The sequence below is a fragment of the Amphiprion ocellaris genome, chromosome 13 (genome assembly GCF_022539595.1).
Source record: "Amphiprion ocellaris isolate individual 3 ecotype Okinawa chromosome 13, ASM2253959v1, whole genome shotgun sequence".
Taxonomy (NCBI): Eukaryota; Metazoa; Chordata; class Actinopteri; family Pomacentridae; genus Amphiprion; species Amphiprion ocellaris.
Window position 1 is genome coordinate 12464506 of NC_072778.1, and position 27333 is coordinate 12491838.

The 27333-nt window shown below is 39.5% G+C and overlaps 4 protein-coding genes across 8 annotated transcripts; 1 reads left to right on the forward strand and 3 right to left on the reverse strand.

The window, feature by feature from the left end:
* Positions 1 to 13: 13 nt before the first annotated feature.
* timm8a (translocase of inner mitochondrial membrane 8 homolog A (yeast)) lies at positions 14 to 2510 on the reverse strand. Its single transcript, XM_023283774.3, has 2 exons — positions 2299 to 2510; positions 14 to 726 (listed from the first exon to the last, which is right to left on the reverse strand). The coding sequence occupies exons 1-2, from the start codon at positions 2407 to 2409 to the stop codon at positions 565 to 567; spliced, it is 273 nt and encodes a 90-aa protein (XP_023139542.1). The 5' UTR covers positions 2410 to 2510; the 3' UTR covers positions 14 to 564.
* A 1035-nt stretch (positions 2511 to 3545) lies between these two features.
* Positions 3546 to 13378, reverse strand: btk (Bruton agammaglobulinemia tyrosine kinase). 5 transcript variants are annotated; one of them, XM_035954550.2, is made up of 19 exons: positions 13277 to 13378; positions 10372 to 10423; positions 9995 to 10153; positions 9756 to 9860; positions 9113 to 9194; positions 8840 to 8965; positions 8703 to 8752; positions 8428 to 8615; positions 7898 to 7960; positions 7711 to 7765; positions 7526 to 7605; positions 7078 to 7205; positions 5947 to 6018; positions 5607 to 5778; positions 5190 to 5409; positions 4964 to 5028; positions 4765 to 4883; positions 4098 to 4255; positions 3546 to 3986 (listed from the first exon to the last, which is right to left on the reverse strand). In XM_035954550.2, the coding sequence occupies exons 3-19, from the start codon at positions 10133 to 10135 to the stop codon at positions 3915 to 3917; spliced, it is 1896 nt and encodes a 631-aa protein (XP_035810443.1). In that variant the 5' UTR covers positions 10136 to 10153; positions 10372 to 10423; positions 13277 to 13378; the 3' UTR covers positions 3546 to 3914. The 5 variants fall into 5 exon arrangements, with proteins under 5 accessions (XP_035810443.1, XP_023139294.1, XP_035810436.1 ...); XM_023283526.3 differs by having other exon boundaries at positions 8703 to 8767; XM_035954543.2 differs by lacking the exon at positions 13277 to 13378 and adding an exon at positions 13151 to 13237 and having other exon boundaries at positions 8703 to 8767.
* A 450-nt stretch (positions 13379 to 13828) lies between these two features.
* rpl36a (ribosomal protein L36A) lies at positions 13829 to 17370 on the forward strand. Its single transcript, XM_035954558.2, has 5 exons — positions 13829 to 13878; positions 14545 to 14650; positions 14735 to 14802; positions 15546 to 15668; positions 17294 to 17370. The coding sequence occupies exons 1-5, from the start codon at positions 13876 to 13878 to the stop codon at positions 17312 to 17314; spliced, it is 321 nt and encodes a 106-aa protein (XP_035810451.1). The 5' UTR covers positions 13829 to 13875; the 3' UTR covers positions 17315 to 17370.
* gla (galactosidase, alpha) lies at positions 17209 to 24308 on the reverse strand. Its single transcript, XM_023283831.3, has 7 exons — positions 24051 to 24308; positions 21184 to 21358; positions 20191 to 20365; positions 19452 to 19543; positions 19148 to 19309; positions 18181 to 18378; positions 17209 to 18038 (listed from the first exon to the last, which is right to left on the reverse strand). Exons 1-7 carry the CDS (start codon positions 24215 to 24217, stop codon positions 17712 to 17714), a joined length of 1296 nt encoding a protein of 431 aa, XP_023139599.2. The 5' UTR covers positions 24218 to 24308; the 3' UTR covers positions 17209 to 17711.
* Between the last annotated feature and the right edge of the window lie 3025 nt (positions 24309 to 27333).

Here is a 27333-nt window from a genome sequence, read left to right on the forward strand (position 1 = left end):
ATGATAGGCACAATTATTTGGCATTTTGTTTATTGCATATGTACAGTCCAGAACCTTTAGCTGTTGATCATGCCGATTCAGTCAAGACATCATTAGCTGTTTTATATTACACCAGCGGGTAGTGTAGTCCTTGTGGCTGGTAGCTGAATGCCCCAGATGTGACAATCCTTCTGCAATCTCCTGCACTTAACCCACGAGTTACAGCAGTGAATGCTAATGCATTCAGTATCAGTTATACAGTTTGAGTGTTAAGTTATTTGAACTCAATTACCTGACAAACAAAACCAACATAAGGTAACTGCTAGCAACAGATCACAGTTGAAGCATTTTGCAACACTCACATTCCAGCAGACCACAAATAAAACCCTAGACTTGTACACCAGTCCAGACATAGTGTTAATTTCAGGCACTTGTATCAAAAGTAACACTGGATGTTGTTCCTTTTCCTGGTTGATTGGACAGTTCTTCACCATACTGTACAGACAGCTGTGTCAGGACCAAACGGCCTCCTCTCTGAGCAGTGGTCCTGTATGTGTGCCTCGTCAGTCCTTTCGGTGACAGTTTTCAGTCTAACATGGTCTCAGAGAATGACCCCCTGCTCTTCTGAGTCTGTTCCAGTCTGTTTAGGATGAACTGGCTGGTGTCGATAAATCGCTCCACGCAGTTAACGAAGCAAATTTCTGTCCTCGAGTCCAGCTTTGGACCAGGTTTATCCATACATTTCTCCTGAAGACAAAGACTCCAATTTAGAAGAGATGCAATAGATCGTACAAGGTCTTACAAGCAGATCATGACATATAGTGCATTCATGTGATGTTAAATTCATTTATACATAATTGAAAAGATTTGTTCCTTAGCAGAAAAATTCAGGTCAACACTCCCTAAGTCTGAGGAACATTTAAGTCCACCTTATTTCTGTATGTGAGTCACCAACTCATCAAATCATGCACAAGAATGTATGCTAACTTGCTCAGTAGCAACATGATAGACCAGAGTAAATGTAAATAATTGATGAACATTTCAAATTAGTGTTGAACGATTTGAGAAAAATACAGAATTATTCAAAGTCAATCTTCAGTTCAATATCCACTCTAATAGAATTAAAATATACACATTACCACATGAACTACCACCAAATGTGGCATGTATCTTAAATTGCAGTCTCAAATTTGTGAACCGCTTTCTTTGAAACCACAATTCTCAAGTACTGCTAATATTGTGAGAGATTACAAGGGAAACAATTTGCAACTTCAAGCATCATGGATAGAAATCTAAAGAAGAACGCTGTATGACATGTCCCGCCCCTCCCTCCAAAAGCCAATCAACTGCTTTGTAACAGCCAAATCAGGAAATATTCAGCCAATCATGTTGTTGCACTGACTCATGTATCTTGAAACTGTAAGTGTGCATAGGAGGAGCATAACTTGTGGACGAAGTACACTTTTTAAAACCTTTTTTTAGGGGCAAAGTCACAAAACTTTTTCAGCAGGTTTTCAGACTTGACAGGTGATTATACACATGCATTAATTGTGTCCAAATGACCACTGAAATTGCAGCTATGGCGCTCTCCGCATTCATTTAGATTGGATATGGTCCAAAATAACTGCCATTTACCAAGATAGCCGCCAAGCGATGAGACTTGCCTATAATGACTTTAATGTAGTAGCGCGTGCAGTTGCCCCAGCTGCGACATCAGCACGTCGTACGTGATTCGGTCACGCAACGTCCGAAATGCAAACATTTAAAGAAACGGTACATTAACCTTATACTGAGCACCAGGTCGCGTCTTTAGATGTATTTTCGGTATCTGGGAGATTGCTACTTTCACTCTGGTATCATGTTATTGTTTTCATACGCTGTAATTAATGTCTAAATTGTCCTTTCACTCCACTCTTCTTCGGAGCGTTAGCTAGGTCAGGACAGTGATAGTAGCCATAACAATCGTCGACAATAGATTCAATAGTTTGTTTCGCAAACATTTTACAGTACAGGCAGAGAGTAGAAATAGTTCTGCAATGATAAAACGCGTGGCTGAGTAACAGGTAAAAGTAGCATTTGATTTTTTGCGTAAGGTTTGGGTAGGGACCGATATGTACCCCGGGGTGACATACTAAGTGCTTAGCAAAAGCTACGTTCAGACCCGTGTTTACACTTAGATATAAATATGTATGGCTACAGCAAAGACAACACGCATCTGTCACCTTTTATCCATATAACGTAGCGATCACTTATACGCTACTGACAAACACGTTGAAAGCAAAGCGCAGAGGTATGCTGCTAGCTTAAAGCTCATCTTACCCAGCAAACCTCTGTCATTTGATGCACCAGCTGCTGAAATCTTTGTTTTTGGGACTCTATTTCGATGAAGTGTTGAAGCTGAGGGTCAGCTGTCGCTCCCTGGCCGTCCATGTTTGCTAAAAATGATGTCGTAAGAGCAATATTTTACAGTTTATCAACGCCTTGGGGGTTTATTGCTGACCTTCACGTGTGTGTATATGAACAACCGGAAACGGGAAGTAGATCAGCCAATCAGAGGGCACGTTTGTGTGACAACTGCCGTCATCATGCACACGTAACCTTTGATAACAGCCACAAAACGATGCTGAAGTTAGCGTTTGATTCAACAGCTAAGGGAAAAGTTAAGAGAAACTTAAACATCTACAAAATCTCAGGTTTTTCCACATTTTAATCATGAATGTTAGACATTGAGGCAAACACTTAATGCTGCCTTAAACCCACCTTCAAATTTGTACAAGCTTTGCTCTGTGAAATGGCCAAAAAATAAGAGGTTTCACTATTTTGTTCATGTAGACCAAATGACCACATCTATTTTTATAAACCATTAAATATAATTTCACTATTTTGCATTTTCACAAATAGTTCAAGGGTTTCACAAATGAGAAATTGTGATATAAAGACTCATAATGTAGTTCAGATTTGATGAAGCTATATAAAGTGGTTTTAATTCTGGACCCTAGAAAATAAATAAATGAAATAAAATGAATACAGGTATCACAGATCATTAATTATATTTGAAACAGTATTTAGCCTCTGTAGGTAAATGTATTTAACCTGTCTAGTTTGCTCTATATAAAAAAACTGTAAAATCTTTACAATCTTTTTATTTTCACATATTGAATAAAGGTTTCACAGAGTCTATATTTAGTTATTTTAGAACTGGACCTTATTGAATGTTGTTTGCAGTAAAAAAGGCAGCAATATCTCTGTTTTTTGCGTTTTTACCAATAGAATAAATGTTTCACAAAATTGAAAGTGGGTTCCAGAGATCATTAGGGTTTATCCTGAAATGTCTAATGTGGTTTTACATCAATAAAATGTGGAGAAAAAAAGCAGAGAATCAGTAGCTCAGAGCTGTAAATTATGTTGAGGTTTCCCTCAACGTTTCCTTTAACTGTCAAATCAGAAACTAACTTCTACATTGCAGACATAAAGCAGTTTCTATTTGTTTACAACTGGAGAATAACGGGTCTCTCAGATGTTTCGACTGCCATTTCTTTTCACGTGATGTTTCAGTCATTTCAAAGCCTGGTATACTTGGCTTTTATTTGTGCAATACATGCATCTTACAAAGCTTGTTTTTACATGCAAAAGTGTCTACATTCCACAATGATTCACAAAATAAAATACACACAATACAGTAAAAACACACATTTTTAATCTAGTAACCTTCAATAAAATATACACCTATTAAACGCTAGTCTATTTGCCTGTACTTCTATTAATGTGATGGCTCTAATTAATAAGTAACTGTGACATTCATTTTGCACATATTAACACTAAAGAGCACCTTGGAATGACTGTGTAGCCCCTCATTCAGACTGTTAACTGTTTTATTGATTTTATCAACTTTCTAGGGACATTCGGAGAAGATGGTGCTTTGTTTATTCAGAGATCTATTGGAGCTCATAAAGCAAATCCTGTACAGTCAGCGCCAGTTCCTGAAATGTGGGTCTCTCATCCGCTTTCTGAAAACAAAACAAAGAGAAACCCGGAGATTGGTTTCAGAAAATATATTCATGTACTAACATCTGTCTATAGGTGAGTGAGTCTTACAACGTAGGACAAAATTCACTTACATCCTGCCAGCAGCTTGACATAATGCTGTAGACCTTTTCATTGGCCAGCTGGGGGCGGTAGAGGCGCAGGCCTCGGGACACCTGATCCACGATTTCTGTGTTGTTGAGGCGTTCATATGGCAGCCGTCCCAAAGTGTACACCTCCCACATTAAAACCCCTGATAAAGTATATAAACAGTTAATATGTAAAGTAATGATGTTAATACAGATATGAAGTGGCAGTTTGTAAAGTCTTAATTACTAGTTGCTCTTATAACTGACTAGAAATGCATCAATGAATTGACAATTGATCCAAAATAGACGGTATGTATTACAATGTATTCTATTATCTACAGATTATTCTGTTTATATACTTAGCATGTTCATACTGCTCATTCTGTTAGTACTACATACACTGATACTGCATATACAATTTACTAGTGTATATTACTTAAATATATTTTGCATATATTTATACTGGTAACGTTAGTCATACTGTGTCTATCTCAGCACATTCATACTTCAACCATACATTTTTTTTTAACATCGCACTGCACTTTTACTGCTTCTGTTGCACTTCTGCTTCTTTTGCACTTTGTTTGCTAAACTGCATTTTGTTTTCTGAGTACTTGCACACTGTGCAATGAGAAAAAAAGTTGAATCTAATTTAATGTAATGTATAACTCACCATATGCCCAGATGTCTGACTTGCTACTGAATTTGCAGTAGAGAAGGACTTCGGGAGGTGACCAGCGAACAGGAAACTTTGAACCAGCTGAGCTTGTGTACTCATCATCTAAAACATACCTGACAATGGAGGAAGAAGATTAAAATATCCTCTGTGAGTCACCAGTGTGCCTTCTATATATTGTAGCTTAATAGTTTACCTTGATAGGCCAAAGTCAGTCACTTTGACGGTGCCATTTCCATCTACTAAGCAGTTCCGGGCAGCCTTAAGATAAAACAAACAACACTTTCGATTTAAGCATAATCATTAAACTACTAGTGTTATCTTTGAATGCCAAACCACAGTGTATGTTAGCACAATACAGTGATGTAGGACTATGTACACATTTGTTTTGCACTGACACACAGTAGATCTTTGTCTCTCACCAGGTCTCTGTGGATGTACTGCTTTGACTCAAGATAGGTCATGCCCTCAGAGACGTCTTTGCACATCTCTAGGAGCTGGACCGCTGTTGGGTGCTGCTTCAGGCCCTCCCTCAGGTATGTCAGCAGGCAGCCATTGGAAAGGAACTCAGTCACTATATAAATGGGCCTCTGTTTGGTGCAGACACCGTACAGCTGGACCAGATTCTCATGGCGAAGCTTCCTGGTTTGAGCAATAGGAGAAGGAAGTTAAGTATTATGGTTTTCCGTCAAAGAGGTTGCCGGTACCACTCTTCCCAGTGTGACACTTGAGTTTTATGAGTCTCGGGCACAAAATCAACACAGTTTAGATATTCAGCTGGGGTCACTGAGTTGACTAATGATCAATCCGGAGATTCAGCCTCATTTAGTTGCACTTACATCATGATTTTGGCTTCTTCTATGAAATCGTCTTCAGACATGGAGCCCTCTTTAATCATCTTAATGGCCACGTCATGCTTGCCCTGCCACTTTCCGTATTTCACCACTCCAAACTGACCTGTGCCCAAATCCTTGATGAAGGTGAGGTAGCGGGGGTCGATCTCCCACACGCCTGAGTCAACACAAGACAACAAAACGGAGGAGCACTTTTACACTTGCAGAAACCACAATGAAATACAAGTTTGACATTTTGGGGGCATGTCTTTATAGCTCTTTGCTGAGAGTTAGATGTGAAGACTGATGCCATGGTCATATTTATAGAAAACAGTCATACTCTCACCATAACCGAGCCCTGGTGTTGATGGAGGCCGTGCCCGGTTTGATGCAATGTGTTTCAGCCTGCAAACCATACCTGATAAAAAAAAGATAACAAAAACAGATTGCCAAGTATGAGCAGCTTTTTTGATGCTGCATAGTTTGCCACTTATACTGTAAAACTCATGAATCAAACTTAAAAATAGGAGTGAAATGGCTGCCTGAAAATTTTAGGTTCAGTCAAAAAATATAATTTGCATTTCTTACCACTAGCATATATCCCCTGTTGTGTAAACCCCTTGTCTTAGTTTGCTTTATTAGGATTTGTTAATCTACTGAATTGCATAGTTGTTTTAATGTGCAAATGTATTTCAGCTTAATTAAAAGACCCTGATGTGAAAATCTCTGAACCCTTAAAGAGTTCTTTTTTTTCATCTAACATGCTGAATCTATTGGAGTCCAGAATCAGTACAAAGATAATAAGGACACCTAAATGGACACAGGATTGTGATCCGATGGTGTTAAAAAAACAACCTAAATTAGTGAAATTCTACATACATTTGACTCATGATTTGAAGTCAAAAAACCTTAAGAACAAGCCATGTTGCTAAGTTCTGAAAGAAAAAACTACAAATCTTAAGTTAATTTTGGATTAATTAAACTGACCTATTTACATCAAGTTAAATAAGAAGTTTTGGAAAACATTTGTTGATTCTACTAAATTTCTGTGTAAAGCTTTACAGTATTTCCCCCCTGCTGAGTCATTTCCCTTTCCATGGTAATATGACTACATTTTCGTTGCATATTTTTCTGTAACAAATACCAGAGAATTAAAACCTGCAATGTTCTTTATTGCATATCTATATATTCAGGGCTCTTGCATTAATCTGCTGGATTGTGCTGATGATTACTTAGGAGTTTTGGTTTTGAACTGGTGTGGAAATAAAAACTAGAAATTTTAAGTTGAAAAAAATCGAACTCACGTCAAACTGAGCCGGAAACTTTAGCTGATTTCACTAGATTTCTTTGTAAAGCTTTACAGTGCCCCCCCCTTCTCATTTCCCTTTTCCTGTTACTATGACTACATTATATTTTATCCCATAACATGTATGAGAGAATTGAAACTTGAATAATTCTTTATTAAATATCTATTAACCTGCTGAATTGTGCTGGTGATAGTTGATGAGCTCCGCTATGGTGTTGAAATTATGCTTCTCTGCCAGGTAAAACTGGCCCTGTGGGGTGGTACAGATGTTATAATGTCTGCAGCTTCCAGTAGTTTCCCTGTGGAGAGAATAACAAGAGTAACTTTTAGTAGACTTAGTCAACAGTTTTTCATTGATACAGGAACCTGTCTTTTATCGTGAATGCATGGGAGGAATATCTCAGTGTTATTCACAATTCAGTTCAGTCTGAGATGAACAAGTTCAGTAGGCAGATTAGTCCAGGTTTTGCATGAATAATTTACATCTCTGTCCCTCTGTGGCCCACTGTTTCCGCTTTCATTACAAACAGTTCTTCTTTTCATACATTCACACATGACTGGAGCCAGTGGATACACTATATAAATGGTATCAGTGTTTAACACCACTGAGCTTACTCACACGCCGCCCTTAGTGAGCAAAGACACCGTGTATTTCCCAGCCTTGCTTGAGTCCCGTACCAAGAAGCCTCCATCTTTGTTCTGAGGGAACAATGTACAGCTTATCTTTCAGAAGTTTCACTAACTTGTAGATACTCAAACATGTCAAATGTGTTTTCATATAACATTGTGTATGTCAAAGTTTACCTCAGATTTTAACAGCTGTTCTGCCTGACTGCGGTTCATATTCTTGCAGTACCAGCTGTGAAAACAAAAGTAATCATTTTGTATTTTTTGATATTATTTTTGCAGCATTTATCAATTCCGGAATCAAAAATAAATTCACATACAGACAACAACAACTTTGAGACGGAACAATAGTGCTCATACTCACTCAAATTTTTCTAGCCCATTTTCTGCTTCCACAACATAATTACTTGGTATGTAACCCTCTTTCCTGTAAAACAGAGCCCAACATTGTAGATTAAAATAACATCAGCACGCACAAATACGCTACTGTGGGCATCTTGGTTGGACTGTAAAGTGCTCACCAACACTGGAACAATTTCATCAACAATTTCTCGCTCTTGAAAAACTATATACCGTTTTCTATCTTTCAAATTAATTAAACACACTCTGAGTATCAAAATTATTTTGTACAAATCCTGCTATGAAATATTCTCAACCTCCAATTTAAATGGCACAACAGGTGAAGTCACCCCGAAACTTCATTTTGTCAAATATAGTAAAACACACAGATGTTCATATCTGCATGTTTCTCCTGCTCTTTATGCACTTGTTCAAATTTATTTCACCACTGCTTGCAGAATGAATGCAGGATCGTAAACATCCCATTTACATTTGAGTGCTCTTGCTTTGCTTTGGATCCTAGATCTCCTCATTTTTGCATCCAGGTCAGCTCACCCATATTTATCTCGGGCTCTCCACCAATTGGTGTCAGACATCTCCAGGATAGTGTACTCCTCATCCTTCCTCAGCTCCAGATCTTGGGGTGTCATGGGTGTGTAATCATACTCAGCTATGACCGTCATGCCTACAGAGGGGCCAGGTGGCTCAGCAGGCTGTGGAGGTAAAGGACGACCAGGCTTTTCCTGATACAATAGAAAATTAGTGGATGTAATATAGTGCAGAATTGTCTGTAACTGGGGAGTATTAATCTAAAAGGACTGAGTGTATACCTCTGTGGGAGTTGGAGGAAGAGGTTTCCTGGATCCCCTTCGCCGTGACTCTTTAAATGTAAAACCTAAATTGATTCATTTAAAAGTTTAGCTGTTGATTTTTGCAGATTTCAAACTAAAGAAAGCCTCCTTCTTACCGTTTTTACTATCCAGCACTTTGCAACCCATAGCTTGTTTAACTTCCTGCTGGCAGCACAGCCACACCCCATCGACCCAGAAACAAGGATGATACTTCTGCATCAGATCTTTGTTGAAGCGCACCACTATGGGCACACACACACACACACACACATACAACATTTACATTAAGTCAACATTTGCATAGACAGGCACTGGACAAAGTTAAGATATGCTCTAATATTGCAAAGACATTATGAAATACTGATGGAAATCTGAATGCAAATACTTACATTCTTTCAGTTTCTTTATCCACTGAGCCCGAACATCTTCACTCTTTGCAAAGATATACAGCGGCCCCTCATCGTAAATGACCTGTGGCAAAATCCATATTCCATCAACACATTGAGTAAATTTTACTCTAAGTTTGTAACTGCATGCGACACTCTTATGCGCATTATTGCAGGATATATTGCTTCAAATGTCCTCACTAAAGTTAAAACCATAAATCCATAAATACACAGACACATTTTTACCTTGCTACCCTAAATTATGACAATGACAACACCTGCACTGTCACCGAAAGTCCCAAGTTCATCTGAGTGTGAGAGATGGTTTCACTTCTTAACAATGGACTTTCACAATATCAAATACTGGTGGATTGGAAAGTTTCTGTCTGCCAAGGAAAAACACTGTTACAAGCCTCCCTCATGTTACATCTTCAAGCTTGTGCAAGGTTTTTAAATAAACTGACAGTAATGTTGGGAAAACGATTGAACCCATCATTATTATTCTACACTTCTAGATTAACATTGATACAGGTCAATCTTTCTGTTAAATAATCTGAGCTAAAATGTCTCTCCATCACAGGGGATTGACTCACTGGACAGGTTGATATGTTCTTCTCAAAAGTAAACTGAAAAAAAAAATGTGTACCTGGAATGCATACATGCGCTCCTGTGGGGTGTTGCTCTCTGGCTGGACCGTTTCTACACACTTGATCTTCTCAATGTCAACTGACCCTCTGAGACTTTTTCGCTTCTGCTTAACAGATGAGGAAACAGTCAGGTAACTCAGGAATGAACAGAAAAAATGTTTGTGTAACGGTGCCAGTAAGCATTAATCTGAGACAAATGCTGCTTCAATAAAGGCTCTCCGCAGGGCCACATACGTACCCGCTTGTCAGGATCGAAATCGTAATAGGCAATTTTTTCCTGGGTGAGAATGAACCATCTCTCCTTGTAGTTCAAAGGGGAGGTCTTTTTCTTCTGCTGAGATCGCTTAATGAAGATTTCTTCCAGTATGTTTTCGGACATGATTCAGTCAGGATTACTCTAAACGAGAACAAGTAATCAATGAGTAGCTTTCTAAAGCATGATAGCATCTTAACACCCAGCTTCTTTGTGACAGAACAACACTAAACAACGCTTTCACACCATAGCTGAGAGCTGTGACTTGCTCGGCCCCAGTTTTTGTTGCACTATACACTGAATTATTCAGTGTTTTCGTGTCTTCTAAGAACTGTTTTAACAGAATTGAAGTTAATACCTACCCACTGTTCATAGAGTCAGAGCAAAGCCACTGTAACAGGTGAGAGTACAGATCTGGAAAAAGATGGACAGAGATGCAGTGTGAGCACATATCAGTGTGTGATTAGCTGTAGTTTGCATAAGCCCTGCTTTTCATGCCAGCAACGTTCCCTGTTACCAGCATTTCCCCCTGTGGTACATCGTTTTCCTCAGCTATTATTAATATCCTGCTTATCATCTCGGTGACCTAAATGTACAGTTTGCTTTTGTATAGTGAAGGCTAAAGGTGTCCAACAAATCAGTAGTCTAAAATGTATTCTTTGTCAGATTTTGCCATAGGAGGAGATTATTGGACATTTAATAATAAAACAGATGCACAATGTTACTTTTATGACCTTGGTTTTGCATGTTTTTTCAGCATTTGGTTATGAATACAGTAAACTGAAGTTTTTGTGACACATTATAATGTTGGTTCTTCTGCATTCTGTGTTTACAGATGTGACGTCTAAATGAAATTTGTTTACTGGCAGTCATATCTTATAAAATACCAGTCTCACCGTCACACGCCTACTGTTCACTCACACACATTCACATTTCTCCTACATTGTAAGATAAGTAAGCAAATGAAAAAAGCTGTCTTTTTAGTTTATAGCAGCATAAAGGGTCATTTTTTCAGCACCTCCTAACCACCAGCGCTAAAATGAAATTCACACCTCCAAAACAAGACAACCCAGCAATAATGTGACAGCTAGATGAGAGTGAAGTGGGTCAAAGAAACACTAATGGCTGTTAATGGATGGCAGTAATGGAACGTCTCAAACATGAATATGTTGATATTTTTGGAAAACAAAGATAGCACTATGAAACATAATTCACTTTCCTTCATTATTTCCTGACAGTACAGAAAGAAAAACACAGCTACTGTCTGAAAAATAGCTGAAAGGCATTCATTTTTAATGATTGAATATCAATAGTTCCAGCAGCATGTAGATTTAGAGGCTACTGTGAAACAGCAAGTAAAGCTGCAGCTGTTGCACAACTACAACTCAAATCACATGAAACGATCATGTCTAGAAAAAAAACACTGTTTACGGATGTAATCTCATCAAGCAAAACCACTGAAGGCAGAAAGTCACAGCATCGGTGTCTAGTCAAATATCAAATTCTCAAACTCACCCCGGTCACACAGCTGAACGCTCACTGTCTGTTAGTCTCTGTCAAATGTGTTTGCACTTCAGCTCATCCTATTTTCAGCCTGTGAGCACTTCCTTCTATAATCTCAACTGTAACACTACCAGAAGCTTCTGTCACTCGCAGCTCACCAAAACTGTGACATTTCTTCACACTGCACTGACAATACCTGCTGGTTTTGTTTGTGCCGTCACAAACAGGCAGCGGTGTTCCCTATTCTGCGAATCATTGTTTACTCATTCCTCATTTGTCACTACCTCTGTTCTCTCACATCACTAACTTCAGTGAAGGTCAACAAACTACAATAATGGATGAAAAACTGATGTACAATACCATCCAGTGTCTTTGCCTCTGATTAGTGGAGCCTCCCGACTGAAGCTGTGCGGTTCTAATTCAATGTATCATGGCCACCAAAAGATTTTTTTTCGTCTTTTCTGAAGGGAGTTGACTCATGGTGGCTGACACAGACAAACTCATAGGGAAGTTGCATCAGTGTTGCACTGCAATATGAAGGGAGAAGAAACCCAGTGCCCTGCAGCACTTCTACCTGACACTATCTCTTTATCAACTGTGGTTATCTACCATTTGCATATTTAAAATGTATGTTACATGTCTGTAAGCCTCTACGTGCCATGTTCACCACTGACAACTGTGCAATATATTCACTGTTTCACTTTGTATGAAGAAGTGTTTTCTCATTTTCTGATGCTGAGTTGCCAAGTGCTCGTGGTGTGAAATTCTATATACCATTTCTTCAGTTCATTGTGTAAATGTTTCAATGTATAAAAACTACCAAAAAACCATAACAGAAACATTACAATACAACAAAGTGCATCCCAGATGTAGTTGTTTCAGTCTCATAGAATCATCTAATTACAAGAGAATATGTATTTGTACATATTTAAGCCAATGTGTGACTACTGTGGGTGTCTGTAAGAGTGAGCAGCAACTAGTGTATATACTCAATGTACATACGCAATATGGCAACTGCGTGTCAAAGCAATGTGTGTGAAAGGCTGACAGAAATAATTCTAAATACTGATAAATTTATGTTGTAACATTGCATGCATTTGTTCATTTAACTGCATAGAATCCACTGTTTATGACACAGCAAACAGAAACCATATCACCAAAGACATGGTTCAATAGGAGCCTATCAAGATGCTCTCTTTCCTGACGTTTCCTGACAGATAAGCGGTTTGTGCAACAAAATGTGTGAGTGTGTAAAAGAGAGAAACGGTGAAAAAAGAGTCAAGTCAGAAGAGCTATTCTAATCGCAATGAATACTCATCCACAAGTTAAGTTACCAAATATATTCTGAAGGTTTATGCATGACGCTGATCGTGCATAAATATTAGAGTAGGTAATCTCACAAGACTACTATCTGCTTATCAGTTCACCATATATCTAAACACTGCAAGATGTAGCTTCATGAACAACATGCAAGAAGTTCTCGGTACTGCCATGTACAGCTTAAACACAGTTGTGCATCACTCTCAAAATCCGATCAAACATTGTTGGCTTTTAGCTGATACAGTCGTTAAAAGTTTTTTTTCTTATGCAAACCAAATGTATATGGGTTTCAGTTCAGCGCTTTCACATGATACTTACATCTACTTCTGTCCATAATCTTCAAAAATGCCCTCAGACTACTTCTGTCATTTCTACTTCTGTGAACAAATGACTAAAAATACTTCTTGACCTTACAGCCTACATTCAGAGAGTGTTGTCACTTACCCGGACACCCAGAAAAAGACCAGCATCGGACAGACAGATGCTGAGGCTTGAAGCTTGGGCATGAACCTTTGCCTCAGTAACTCGCTTTCCATAAAATGTGGCTATAGTCTGTGATGCAAGAAGCTTAAACACACCCACAGAGAGGAATCGACTCTGCTTACTTCCCCTTTTTCTTCCTGCTCATTTTCATATCAGCTCCCTGGACAGTTTTGGTGATAGGTGTAAGTGGTCTAAACATTAAACCAGGACCGTATTTGGATACTGGCATGTCGCTGTACTGTGAAACCTTATTTTAGGGGGTTTCTTCTTATTTGGGCCACCATACTTGAATTTGCAGGGGAGAGAGGTACACATACTTTACCCTCTAACTTCTGCAGATACTAAAAAGTCTGCTCATTGTGTTTTACAAAGCCTAGATCCAAAACTCTGCACTTTCTAACTGTATTTTCTTTAAAGATGATCTCCCTGGTGTGTTTATTGTTTGTCCTCCTGCTGTGTCCCGCCACTAGGGGGCAGACAGGCCGCTCACTGCCCAGCTCCACTTAAAGAACTGCTTCCGGCCTCAGCCTTCCTCTTTTCCTCTGCATCGGGTCGCAGCCATGGTATGAAATGATTACACGAATACACTTTGAAAAATCTAACTCAATCTTGCCGATTAAAACACCATTTCTGTAGCTGCTTAGCTCAAATATGTAGATAACGATCGGATACACGCACCGATGGCAGTATTAGCCGTCGTATGTACATTAAACGCTGTTAGATTAACATTAAGGGATGGCTGCTACCTTACTGGAGAAATGCCGCTGTACGTGGTGTAGCCACTCCAACCGGCCTTTCTCCTGAGAAATTTTGAAGTAAAGTCTCTGGAAAAATAACCCTCATTTCAAGTAGCATTGTACTGTTTTACTTCATTCCAGCGTCACATGTTTACACCCCATTATCGTTAAATAGCCGCAATGCTAACACGTTAGCTTGCTAGCAGAACGGGGCGCTAACAGTTAGCATGATAAGCACAAGCTTTCTCTTCTGTAATGTCAAGTTTCAGCATGTGTCAACCTGACCCGTGTGACTTTTATGTTTTTACTGGTTACAACAGTCCCGCTGTAGTTAAATTACCCGATTAGGCTTTGGTTAGCAGCTGCAGTTGGGCCTGTTCACAATGACGATGTTTCCTCGTCACTCCAATTTATATGTCAGGGACTTTGTACTTAAATGTTCCACATTTGTTTGTGGATGTATTCTCAAGGGCTTCCATCTTTGTTGTGCAGGTGAACGTCCCGAAGACCCGCAGGACCTACTGCAAGAAGTGCAAGAAGCACCAGCCCCACAAAGTTACCCAGTACAAGAAGGGAAAGGACTCCCTCTATGCACAGGGTAAATATGTCGACCTTATGCTCATAAGTAAAATCCATATGTGTGAATGCAATGAGCTGTGGCTAAACTGTAAATGCTCTGCAGGTAAGAGGAGATACGACAGGAAGCAGGCAGGGTACGGTGGTCAGACGAAGCCCATCTTCCGCAAAAAGGTAACCCCAACTTTCCAGTGTTGTTTGATCTGTTTGGCTGCACAGTACTGGGGAAACGTGATTTTTGTGATGTGTAGAAACAACAAATTCTAACCAGATCAAATTCTTGAAGAATTGGGGTGATTTTGTAGGGGGATCTGCATCAGTAAAGAGCCTTTCTTACACGATCTAACATGAGCAGAAACATCCAAGATAGTTTTTAGCTTCGGATGGCATTCAGATCTTGTTTTGCACTCATACGGAGCTTTTTGGTGCTGATTTAAATGATGAAACAAATCGGTTGTTTTGCCTCGAGCTAACAACGCAAGACGCTGGTGACACAACATGGGCTTTTGGGCAACATCATCCTTTCTGTGGCTCAGATATTTCAATGAAACTGATGTTGCACTTCTTTGGAAACCAAGTCTTTTTTTTCTGTATGTTTCTTGTTCCTGTTTCATTTTGCTATGAACATGTGAAGACTGAATGCAACAAACTGTCTTTTTAATAAAGTAAAAGAATAAAATGAGTGTCCAAGAACCTTTAAATGAGAGTAGCTGACATTCTGACAGATTCTTTTAGATTAACCGTTAATCAAAAGAACCATGACTTTTCTTTCTCTGGTAAGCAGTGAAAGAAGTTGGAGCCTAATGTGTTAGACTAGTGACTACTGTTCATGTGCACGTTGCAGAGTTGATGCTTGTGATCACGTGCAGCTCTAGGAGCAACCTGTGGGAGGACTCACTGATTCGTTGTCATTTCAGGCTAAGACTACAAAGAAAATTGTGTTGAGGCTCGAGTGTGTGGAGGCCAACTGCAGATCCAAGAGAATGCTGGCCATCAAGAGGTGCAAGCACTTCGAGTTGGGTGGTGACAAGAAGAGAAAGGTAGGGATCACTTGTGTCGTGTGTAATTTGTATGGTCTGCATGTGCATTCTCTTCGTGTATTGAATCGGTACCATTCAGAGTCCCTCTTAGTTCTCTTAAATCTGTAGGTCAACACTGGAGCTTGCCTCAAATATCCTTAATATTTGACTTGTCAAAATTGCTCCGTATATGGATGCATCTATGCTCATTTCTACATGATCCATTATGTAGGGAAAAAGTTGTGCATCATATTGAATATTCACTATCACTAAAATGTGGTTAATTAATCCAGTTGTTTTTCATGTCTGTTTTTACACTATTTTTTGTTAACTTGTTAATGTTTATTGAGATACAATGATTAGGAAAAGGCAAAATAGTTTGCTAACCTGCAAATAGATATATAGAAACATAGTGATCAGCTCATTTTTTGCATATTAACTCTACTACTTTTTTTTCACCTAAACACACACTTTCAGAGAGCATGTAAGGAAAGAGAAAATAGTTAAATAAAGACAATATTAGAGAGTCAGGATCTTATGATGAGATCAGAGTGCAAGGGCATTCTCCAACAGTACAGATGTCCTTGAGAAGGAAGAAATGTTTGTTTCCATGTTCATAATAGTTCTAGTCATCTTATGTTTTGATTAGAGCACATCTTACCGCAGATTATTTACAGAGATGTCTTTGGGTGATTGAGAATAGCATTGATGGGACTGCAATCATTAAACATGGAGCGATAGTTTCCTGTTATGATGTTTAAGATGCAGCATGTGTCTGTTTGATTTGGACTGCATTATGTACAGTGTACACATTATATGCAGTTGATACGTGGCGGACATAATGCCGTCCGGCAACAAACATCAGTAAAATGCAGTCCACTACACTGGAATTATCTTTAGCAAGGCTGCGGGTTTGCATTTTGATATAAAGGCAGTTATTGTCAAACCTGCTTCTCTGCACATGTAGATTATATTAATAGTCATTCTATTGGTTCAGTTATGTAAACCAATGTGTCAGTCTTAAATGTGACTTTTCTAGACAACATAAACATTGCACCTTGGCTACAGATTCTGTAAGCTTTAGAGAATACTTGCGGCTGCAACCTACACAGGCTTTTTCCTGCACAGGTCAACAAGTTTTAGCAAACACCAAAGATTGCCAACACTGAAATACTAATTAAGAATTTGCCAAGAAAAAAAACTTGTCTAGAAATACCAAGGAATTGATTTGTATCTAATAACTAACCCTCAAAGGCCCATTCCAAGCCAGCAAAATACTAAATCTATCTTCTGGATTACTTTATAGGATTAAGTTATATATTAGAAATAAATCCTATACCAAAAACAGTGTATTTGAACTTTTTATTTTCACTTTAAGTGCTGTAATAGCTCTAAATCTTTTTGCTCTTGGTGCCACGTGCTTGTAGGCAGCTTGTAGATGTAAACTAAAAACATTCTTGCATCAGGAAAGGGTCAGTTTGGCTGCATTTGTGCAAAGTAGAGTGAAGCCAAAAAATCTGAAGATAATCTGCAAAACTAATTCATGATAATGCAAAAGTCATTCATAATTCTCATAATTTAATAAATTTCCAGCAGCATTTGAAGTGAACCATGTATCATTGACACATTTTTTTGTTCTCTTACAGGGCCAGGTCATCCAGTTCTAAGCTGTGGTCCAGACTTATTGAGCTGTCACTATTTTGAATAAATGTCTCAAAACATACTTTGGAGTTAAGTCCTTTCTTTTAACCTTTTTCATTATTCTTGTTTGAGGTGAGAAATTCAGCCCTCGTCTCTTATGGTAATCTAACCTTTAAGCAGCCTCGTCTAGACAGTCAACACTTGTGTGCAACAATTACTCTCCAGTGATTTTATTCAACATGTTAAAAAGTAGCAGATGTACTGTCCCCATCACAGCATCGATTCAAGCAAACCCGAGACTATAACTCACACTCCCTTTTTGAATTTACACACAGTTTTATGAAAGCAAAACTATTTTAAAAAGTTAAAGGATTAACATTTGTCCATTTGAATCAAAGAATAAAGTGCATAGCCAACAGTAGACTATAAAATGTACTTGTGTTTGACGGACACGTTCTCCCAGTGCAGCTTGTGAATCCCTGTAAAGTCACCGCTGATGGGAGTGACAGTCAGCAGAGCAGTGCCTGAAGGGTTGACAGGTATCGCCAATGTGCTTTGTTGAGTCTGAACACCCATCTCCTTGTACTGAGGCAGGATCTGCGTCACGTTACATTTGGGGTCACAGATCTTCCAGCCAGGAAAAGCTCTGATGACAAACCCTCGAGGACCACCGATCTCCTGCATGTTCAGCACAGCGACAGCCAGACGGTTCTTTGACAGGGGCCTCTCCCACACTTCAAAACTGTCCACCTGTAGAACAAGTTACACTTTAGCAGTAACTTTAATTGTCACTTTCATTTGCAAAGCATTTAGCATTTCTAAACGGACACCGTAAACACTGACAGCTGCCCCTACAGGAGGTGATCTTGCTCTTGAGTTGCCTCACACCAACCTTGGCACTGCGGTATCCCTGCTTGCCCAATGGGTCCTGGCTGATGTCTATGATGCGTCTGTTCTGCAGCAGCTCTTTGGAGCGAGGACAAATGTTCCTTAGATCATTAGACATGAGCAGAGGCGCTGCCATGATGGCCCATAATGCCATCTGAGACTCCTGCTGGTCGTGACTCAGGCCAAAGTTCCCAATTACGAGCTGGAGAAACGGACCAATGTCATAAATATGTAAATTCAGAAAGCAACTCAGGATTATTGACAGTCGGCTGTGCAGCAACAACCTACTATTAAGAAATGTAGTTCTTTTAAAACAATTTGTTTAAACCCTTTTATGGGAATAATTAAACCTATTCCAACTCTTGGTTTCAAAACTCAAACACTCAACTATTCCGATCAAAATTTTTAAAGGAATGGATTGACATAATGGGAAATAAGCATATTAATATTAGATGAGAAAATGGATACTGTTCATGTTTGTGCAGTTTGGAAAGAGGAGGGAAAGTTGGTCTGGCTGTAAAACTCAGCCACATTGTATCTCCTTTGTTAAATTTGCACAAAGAATTAAGTAAACACGATACATTGTGGTCTTGGCAAAGTTTTGAGGTTCTGGCAGGTGGATTTTTCTTGCTTCCAGGCTGTTTCCTCCGGTTTTCCAATTTTTGTTTTGAGCTAAGTCAGCCAGCTGGCCGTAGCTCCATATTTAGTGTACAGATAGGTGTGTGGTATAAAATCTTCTCACATCATCTGAGTAAAAAAGAAGTGCAATTGTTTCCCAAAACATCAAGCTATTTCTTTGTGTGCAAGTTCACGTCAAGTTCAGATTCAGAAACAAATCAGCACTTCGTTGTCCTTAAAACATAGGAATTGGCCATTGATTTCAAACAGCTTAGTGCTGGAAAGCCTCTGGTTCTATGCTTAGTCTGAGGTCAGAGAGAGCAGCGTATAAGAGCTGGAAAAGAGCAGAATACCATATCGGGGTCATTCCAGCCTCCAGGTCCAGCTGAGGGCACGATGATGTCCTGATGAGAAGCAGTCCATTCCAAGATGGACTTGACAGAGCTCCATGAGTCGTACACGTCATTGAAGTTGCGCCAGTGGTTACACGTCTCACGAATGGCTGTGTAGTTAGGCTGCAGGCACAAAGATGCTCTTTTTATGTCGCACAAGAATTGTATTGTCATGCAGTTAATGACCAGTAAGGATTGTTTGTTTTTGCAATATCTTACAGAGACTGATTAATGTATACTAAAATTTCAAGATGTTCTTTCTCACCTTTCTGAAAGGCCACTCATACAACGGCCACTCACAGGAATACAGGATGCTTCTTCCGGTTTTGTTCAGTGCTTTTGACATGTTTGTGTAGCCTTAACCAGAACAAATAACAAGTAGTTAACTCCTAGACCACCGTGTCTAATGAGACTAATACGGTTCACGAGAGAAGAAGCAGAAAATGGTCCCACAACACTGATAAATATGTAACTTAAAAGTCCATCCAGGTCAGCATTTTAAATGAGAAATAATTCTCAGTTGACCTACCTAGTTAAATAAAAGGTAAATAATAAATAAATTCATTAACTATACATTGCTTAATCCTTGATAGGGCCGTGGCAGGGCTGGAGTCTATCCCAGCTGACTTAAGATAAATGTGGGATACATCCTAGACAGGTCTATCACAGGGCCACATCGAGAGACAGACAATCACATTCACACCTATGAAAAATTTAGAGTCACCAGCGAACCTCAGCATGTTTTTAGACTGTGGGAGGAAGCCGGAGAATCCGGTGAGAACATGCAAACTCCACACAGAAAGATCCCAGGCAGGGACTTGAACCGGGGATCTTCTTAATTCAAAACTCAAATAGTGCAAAAAGACTTTATTTACAACATCTCACTGGGCCTTATTATGTGAGATGAACAAGCGGTAATCAGGAATAACATCTGCAGCTTATGCGGGGATTAGCATCGGCACTGCAATGTTTGATTTGTTCTCCATTCTGAATTAAAAGCCCACCTTCTCCCAGCAAAGTCCAATCCATATAGCAGCCATCAAATTTGAGCAGATCCACACCCCAGTCAGCAAAAGTCTGAGCGTCTGTCTCATAGTAACCCAGACTGCCAGGGTATCCAGCACATGTACTCTTGCCCACATCTGCGTAGATACCCAGCTTCAGACCCTTAGAGTGGACCTAAAGGCAGAAAAATACTTTGAAATGCATTCATTCAGGCTGAATGAGCGGGTCAAGTATTTGTACCATTAGATGGCGATGTTGCACAGCTGAAAACTAGACACTTCTGGTCCAGGACACAGTAGGCCTGAATATATCCCTTTCCTGGTGAACATCACTTTTTAGCTGTCTGTGCTGCATCCCTGCATGTGAAGCCTGGTTTAGGAATCAACCTGTCATAATGGCTTCCAGCTCCTCTCCACTGTCAAGCAAAGAGGCAGCACACTCCTACCTGAGACAATATAATATGTATCCCCGTTGGCTGCAGGTGCTGCATTTCCACTCGCACGAGATCTGAGTCCTGGGTTCCACATCTGGTCCTTTCCCCTTCATTATGTAAATAATTGCAGGACTGCTTGGATGGATGTATAATGAATACGTAATCTGACTGTGTAATCACTTTTACTCCTCGAGTTTTTTAAACAGAGCTTCTTGAACTTTTTAACATTTTCAAACTTAGGCACGGTGCATGAAGGATTTTATAACACTGCATCCCGTAGAATCACATCAGTCTGAATATGTGTTCAATATGACATAGTTTATTGTTATATAACTGTGTATACGATTCGTAATGCAGCTCAAAGACTGGAATATATAAAATCAGTCATATCATATCACATTCTCTCATTTTGCTCCTTCAAGCAAGCTGAATTTAAGAATTTCTCACTTTCCTTAAGTCTCTCTGAACTTCTTTCTCTTTGATGTCCATGGAGGAATTATGGCATTGATACAATATTCACATTCTGAGTTTTCATTCCTCTTTTATACCTACTACTCACATAGTCGGCCAGTTTCTTGATGCCGCTGGGGAATCTTTTGGGATCTGCCTGCAGGCGGCCCTGGGCATCGCGCTGGTGGGAGGGCCAGCAGTCATCGATGCAGACGTACTCGTAACCGGCCTTTTTCCAGCCCTCCTTCACCATCACATCTGCCATCTGCATGTACAAACGCTCACTGCCAGGGCAACAGGAGGAGACAGTCGGGACTGATAGTATCAGTTAGATGGCAGCGTTCAATGTCATGTGCAACTGCAATATGGCACACACAACTATATACATGTTAAGGGAATTTTTCTAACAGGGAACGCCAGGTTTGCTGCTGCTCATTGCTGAGTTATACAACAACAATGATGCATCCAATAGACTGACATTTGGTGCTCTGTTGGATAGAAAAAAAAATCTGTGCATAGGGAGGGTGTCCAAAATTAATCAGAAAATCCAATTTTTGCAGATAGTATTTGCATTCACCAAAGAAGAAACAAAGGAAAAAAAATGGATATGCTAATGTGCAATTATGACTTAACATTTCATGATTATGAGAGAAATCTGAACTAAAAGTGCAACTTCGAGTAGATTACTGCAGAAAAATTATGATCATTTTCATTTTTTAAAGTTCCCCTCCAATGAAAATTAAATATTTTATCTTGCTAACATGTACGCATGGTGTTTTTATTCAGAGTTCTGGGGTTTCATCAGTCCTTCTGAACTGGATTCTGGTATGAGCATGTATGGCTGAATGGTGGCGTTTTCCATGATCCTCAGTGCCATGCCATGTCTCCCTACAGTCCGTGGTGAGAGTGTGTGTGCATGTGTGTGTATGTGCAGTTGCATGTATATATGTACTTACCAAGGGTGCGGAGGTCAGGTTTTCTTGTTTTTAAATTAATGTTTTTAATTTTGCAAAGCACTTTGTGTTGCATTTTTATTGTATGAAAAGTGCTATATAAATAAAGTTTTATTGACTGATTGATTGAATTACTCCAATATCACAACTTGCCATTATGTAGCATTGAGTAGTTTTGCAGCATTTGAGCCATGTGAGTTCTAGGTGAGCTGGTGTGCTCGAGCTGCGGCATGTAGCGGAGAGGTGGATGGAGAAAGTGGTAGAGATTTCATACATCTGCACATTATAGAAGCAACAGTGCAGAAATCTATACAAGCCATGTCAAGGCAGGAAGAGGATATTTTAACAGAAGAAAGTATGTATCTGATTCACAGAGATGAGTTTTAGGGGTTAAATCAATAATCAGAGAGCGACTTTAAGCAAAAATGTCCAACATTTGTTGATTATATTTCACTTTCCTTGAACCACACTATAGCAAAATGACTATTACTTGACAAAAAAAGTAGAACACCTTGGTTTTTAATGCTTCCTCAGGCTTTATAGTCCAAATCATTAATTGATTAATAAAGAAACCTGCAGTATGACTGATAATAAAAGTAACTGTTTGTTGCTGCCATAGATTTTAGGGGGATGCAGCCTCCCCTCATAATGTAGAGCACGTGCGTTTGTCATTCCAATAAAAACATGAAAGAAGCATCATATCTTTATTTTGAATTTTATCATGCTTGCTCATAAATGCAACATTGCTTCCAACATGGGTGGGCCTTTTTTCTTCAGCATAGCAAATATCTCTACTTATGACACTGTCTGAATGAGTACAAAGTTCTCAACATGAGCAGAAATCTGGCTGAAACACACAAAATCTATCAAAGTCCAGGGGTTTATCAATTATTTGAAATGAATTCATTAATCATTGATGTGAATGGGCGCCACATGCACATTTAAAAAGGTTGCTGTTTACAAAAATACACAGAGGACAGAAGAGTAAATAATGCTTATATACAGCAGTATGTGTATTGGCTCGGCAGGGATTATATTAAGCGAGAAAAGCTGATCTACAGGAGTATAAATGTTTGAAAGAAATACAGAATACCTGAGCTTCTTACTACAAAATATTACGTTATATCTGGTGTCTGGTGAATTTTGTGTATTCCTTTACATACATAAAACATTCCCGCCATAAACTGTAGCAGAAACAGCACAAATTAAAGCGTAAAGGTTCACCAGAACGCATAAAATTATATTTTTGATGACCAGTTTCTTGGAAGAGGACATTAAGATCCTTTTGCTTTATGTGTCCCCAATTTCAAACGAAATTTACATGCATGGTTGTAACTCTATGTAATTTGTCTGTTTATCAGTGTTAATCTCTGTTTAATTTTTTCCACCAGCCCAGTCCACCCTTGTAAATTACCTCGCCACCTTACAGATTTCCTGTTTATGCCACTGGAATCACACAAGAAATTGCTTTTGTATTGCGTGTTTGTGAAGTCCTTTGCAAATTTAGTTTTTTTTGACATGACTGGTTGACACCAATATCTCAGACATCAGTGTCTCATTGCGCCTGAATCTGGAGAATAAATAAAAGCAAATTCAATCAGCTGTCAACAACTGTTTTGTTTCTGATCTCAGTCTTATGACAGTTTCTCTTAATGAGTTCTGTATTCTTAAATAAAGATCACACAACTTCAATACAGGTTTAAGATACAGTTAGTGATTGTTATTATTATTATTTACCAAACATTTTCTTCTGTTTTTAATTTGCCAGTATATTTGGCTAATTATAGTGTATGATCCAAACAAACCTATACACAGTGGGGGTTTCTAGTGATTTTTTCACAGGCAAATCATACTTTTAAATATGTTTCTGTGTTTGTATTTCTATAGGAGTACTGAGGTGGTGTGTGTCCTTAAGCAGCATCAGCATGGTTGTTTTCGGTGTTTTTTTTTTTTTTTTTTTTTTGTTTAGCTTTCACACACGTCAGATTGCGTTGGATCACCGCAGGCTGACAGATTTTCTTACCTGATGCAGTTCTCCGGGTCCCTCTGACAGTCCATGTTACACATGAACCTCTCCCAGTGCAGCCATCCCATAGTGGGTTTCAGCGCCAGACCATTGTCCAGAGCTTCAGCAGCAGGACTCAGCACACTGACGAAGGCGAGCAGACACACGACTCGAAACATTTTCATCCTGTTCGTGCAGACAATCACAACAAGCGACTGTGTTTGTTTGCACTTCTATTTCCTCATTCAAACCACAGTTGGCCCGCCTTCCTGCGATGATTGACGCGAGTCTGGACCAGTAGAATCCAAATGCGTCTGTTACCGTCCAATCACGTTCCGCGCAGATTTTTCCTCACGACGAACTAGGAAGCACCGAAGTCAGGTGAAATATATGGGAAGTCAGGTGAGATATATGGGAAGTCAGATGACGTAGCGTGATAAGGTGATGATTATAGCCTGAAATCAACAAAACAACGGCATCAATGCAGGTATTTTCATACATCATCCAAGTTAACAGTTTGGAAAATTGTATCACTATAACCAATGAAGTGACTGAAAATGAGCATAACAGACCATGAGACCATTACATTTTATTATTGACAGCTGTGGCTTTATTAACTTGCTATTGGGCTCTTGAGGAAAAATGAGCAGCCTGACCCTTATTCATGCTTCCCTTCCCCCTTTATTATTACTCCCACTGTGTGTAACATGTGATGTGCAGTTTCCCACTGTATACTGGATGATAATATAGATAGATCATGCACAAGTCAAACATCACATTTTTTGGGCTTATCACCATTATTGGATGGTGTGGTGAATTTTATCTCTGAGCACCACACTCAGAGTTACTCCAACTCCAAATAATCCCAACAGACTTGAGAAAAGGACAAACAGAGCAGAGTCAATGATCTTCAGTCCACTTGTAGTTTTATTGTACACCACACAAAGAGCAGCCAACAGCAAGATTCTTTACCCTGCTCAATATTGATCATAGTCATGACCTTTCACCCCTCATCCAAGACTCCGATGATAACCGATGAGGAGGTCCAGATGTACATGTTGTCACCCCTGAATAACAACATGCCTCGAGGAAACTGCAAGGTCAGGGGTAACTTAAGGTGTTAATAGTAGTGAAACTTTCTGGGGAGAGAGGTCAAGACTGCATTATAAATACCTGATAAGTTGTGTTGTAGACCCCTTTTTCTTTTTAAAGATCGATGTTCCTGTTTAACATCCATTCATTTCTCAGTCCACTTGTCTTTTCAATCCTGAATGTGGACACTGTTGCCCTCATAGCAGTGTCCCTTATCCTTCAGGTGCAGGTGAACTGCTGAGTCTTGACTACTGGCTTTGCTGTATTGTGTCATGTGCTCCTGGTTCACACACTTCTACACAAGGTGAGTAATGTAGTCAGTCCAATGCAGCGAGGAGTGCAAAGACTTGTATATAAGGAGGACTAAACAATCAAATGCACGGCACCCAAATCACTTAGGTACTAGGTTGCACCAATATTTCACACAAATTAAGTTAGGCATACCAATATCAATAAGTGCACTTTTAAAGCTAGAGTATGCAGTTTATTCAAGTAGCATTTTTATTAAATTTGTGAACATTTGACAGCAATTAACAATTCAAATTCAACTATTATCAGTGGCAGTCACAGGCCTGTAAAAAGCATTTTCAGTCATTGCATTTGGTTTGCATGAGCTGATTGGATGGCCCACCTGCAAGTCCAACTAGGTACAACAGTATTTCAAAAACTTCTTGGCCTCACCTAAAACACACCACAGGAGAAAGATTGTTTTTGCCATATTCTTCAACATAGTCTCCTTCAGCTTCGATGTACTTGATCCACTGATATTCAAGCTTTGTCAATATTCAAGATTTATCCCTTTGCAGAAGAAGGTCGCATCTTGAGCCACCAGATACTCCTCAACAGCGTGGATGACTTCCTCGTCACTCTGCAAATGGTGACCAAGCAAGTGGAATTTCACTTTGGGAAACTGACAGAAGTCAGACGGTGCAGTTCAGGTGAGTAAGGTTCATGGGGTAACCGTTCAAAGCCACATTTTCCTGTTTCTGCCACCTGTGCTGAGTGAACAGGTGCATGTTGTGGAGCAAACGCACTCCAACCCAAAACCTTTCTCCCCATTTTTCTTTGATTGCTTCAAAGACTTGGTTTTTGTGTACAATGATATAAGGCTTTGTAGTATACAGTTATGCCCCAAAATAGGAGTCAGGCCCCTTGTTTCCAAATGAAGTACCCTCGTACTTTCCTGCCTGCAAGCACTCTGCCTGTGTGCTTGTGCATCACTAGACTCCTCCACAAGGCGATGCAAAGACATTGCTAGAGCAAGCAAGCACAAGCAAAAAACTGGCAGACAATCCACATTTTACAGTTTCACCTAAACCTATAACATCGCTAAACCTACCAGATTATGGCTTCCTTTTGTGTGTGTGCCTGTTTCAGTGCTCTTTGTGATCTCCATTTTTCTCTAGTTTCCATGACATATATTTACATGATGTGTCTGTGTATCTCTTCACTGCCTTTCTGCATTTTAGCCCAGTTGTGAGCAAGCTTGGTTTGATGGTGTCTGTCATATGTTAGTGTATGTTGGCTTTGAATGGGATGCTTTGTAAATGTAGTCACGCGGTCTATTTGTATGTTTTTGGACATGAAGTAATTTTGACGCACAATGATGTTTTCTGCTGCAGATTGCTGCAGTTTTCCACTGTAGTCATGCACCATGTATTTTGGAGAAGTATCTTGGGAGGGAGCCTGAAGGGAGAGGGTAGTTTTGTTTTTGTTTTGTTTTGTTTTGTTTTGTTGTATACTTTCAAAATCTAGCTTATGCTTACTGTTTCTATGATGCCACATACTTTAGCTTTAAAGGACCATTTGCAGGGTGTTACTGCTCCCAGCCAAGAAACCATCGGACGCACAACCTCCCATAAAGCCAAAACTTCTTGGTTTAGCACTTTAGTCTTGTGTGGATTAAACTAACGTGTGATTTAGTGAGCTTCAGAGGTGCCCATTTTTTTTTCGTTTTATTACTTCAGGATCAAACCAGGGTAGCTATTTCTCCCTGTTAAGCAGTCTTTGTGCTAAGCTAAGCTAACCAGCTGCTGACTTTACTTCTATATTTTAAGTCAGACGTGAGAGTTGTAGCAATCCTTTCATCTATACTCAGCAAGAAAGCAAATACTTTTCCCAGAAATGTTGAACAAGCCCTTTAGCTCCTTTGGCTCCTGCTGACTCTTTGTCTCTCCTACTCTGTGTTCGGTCTTCCTGTGCTATGACA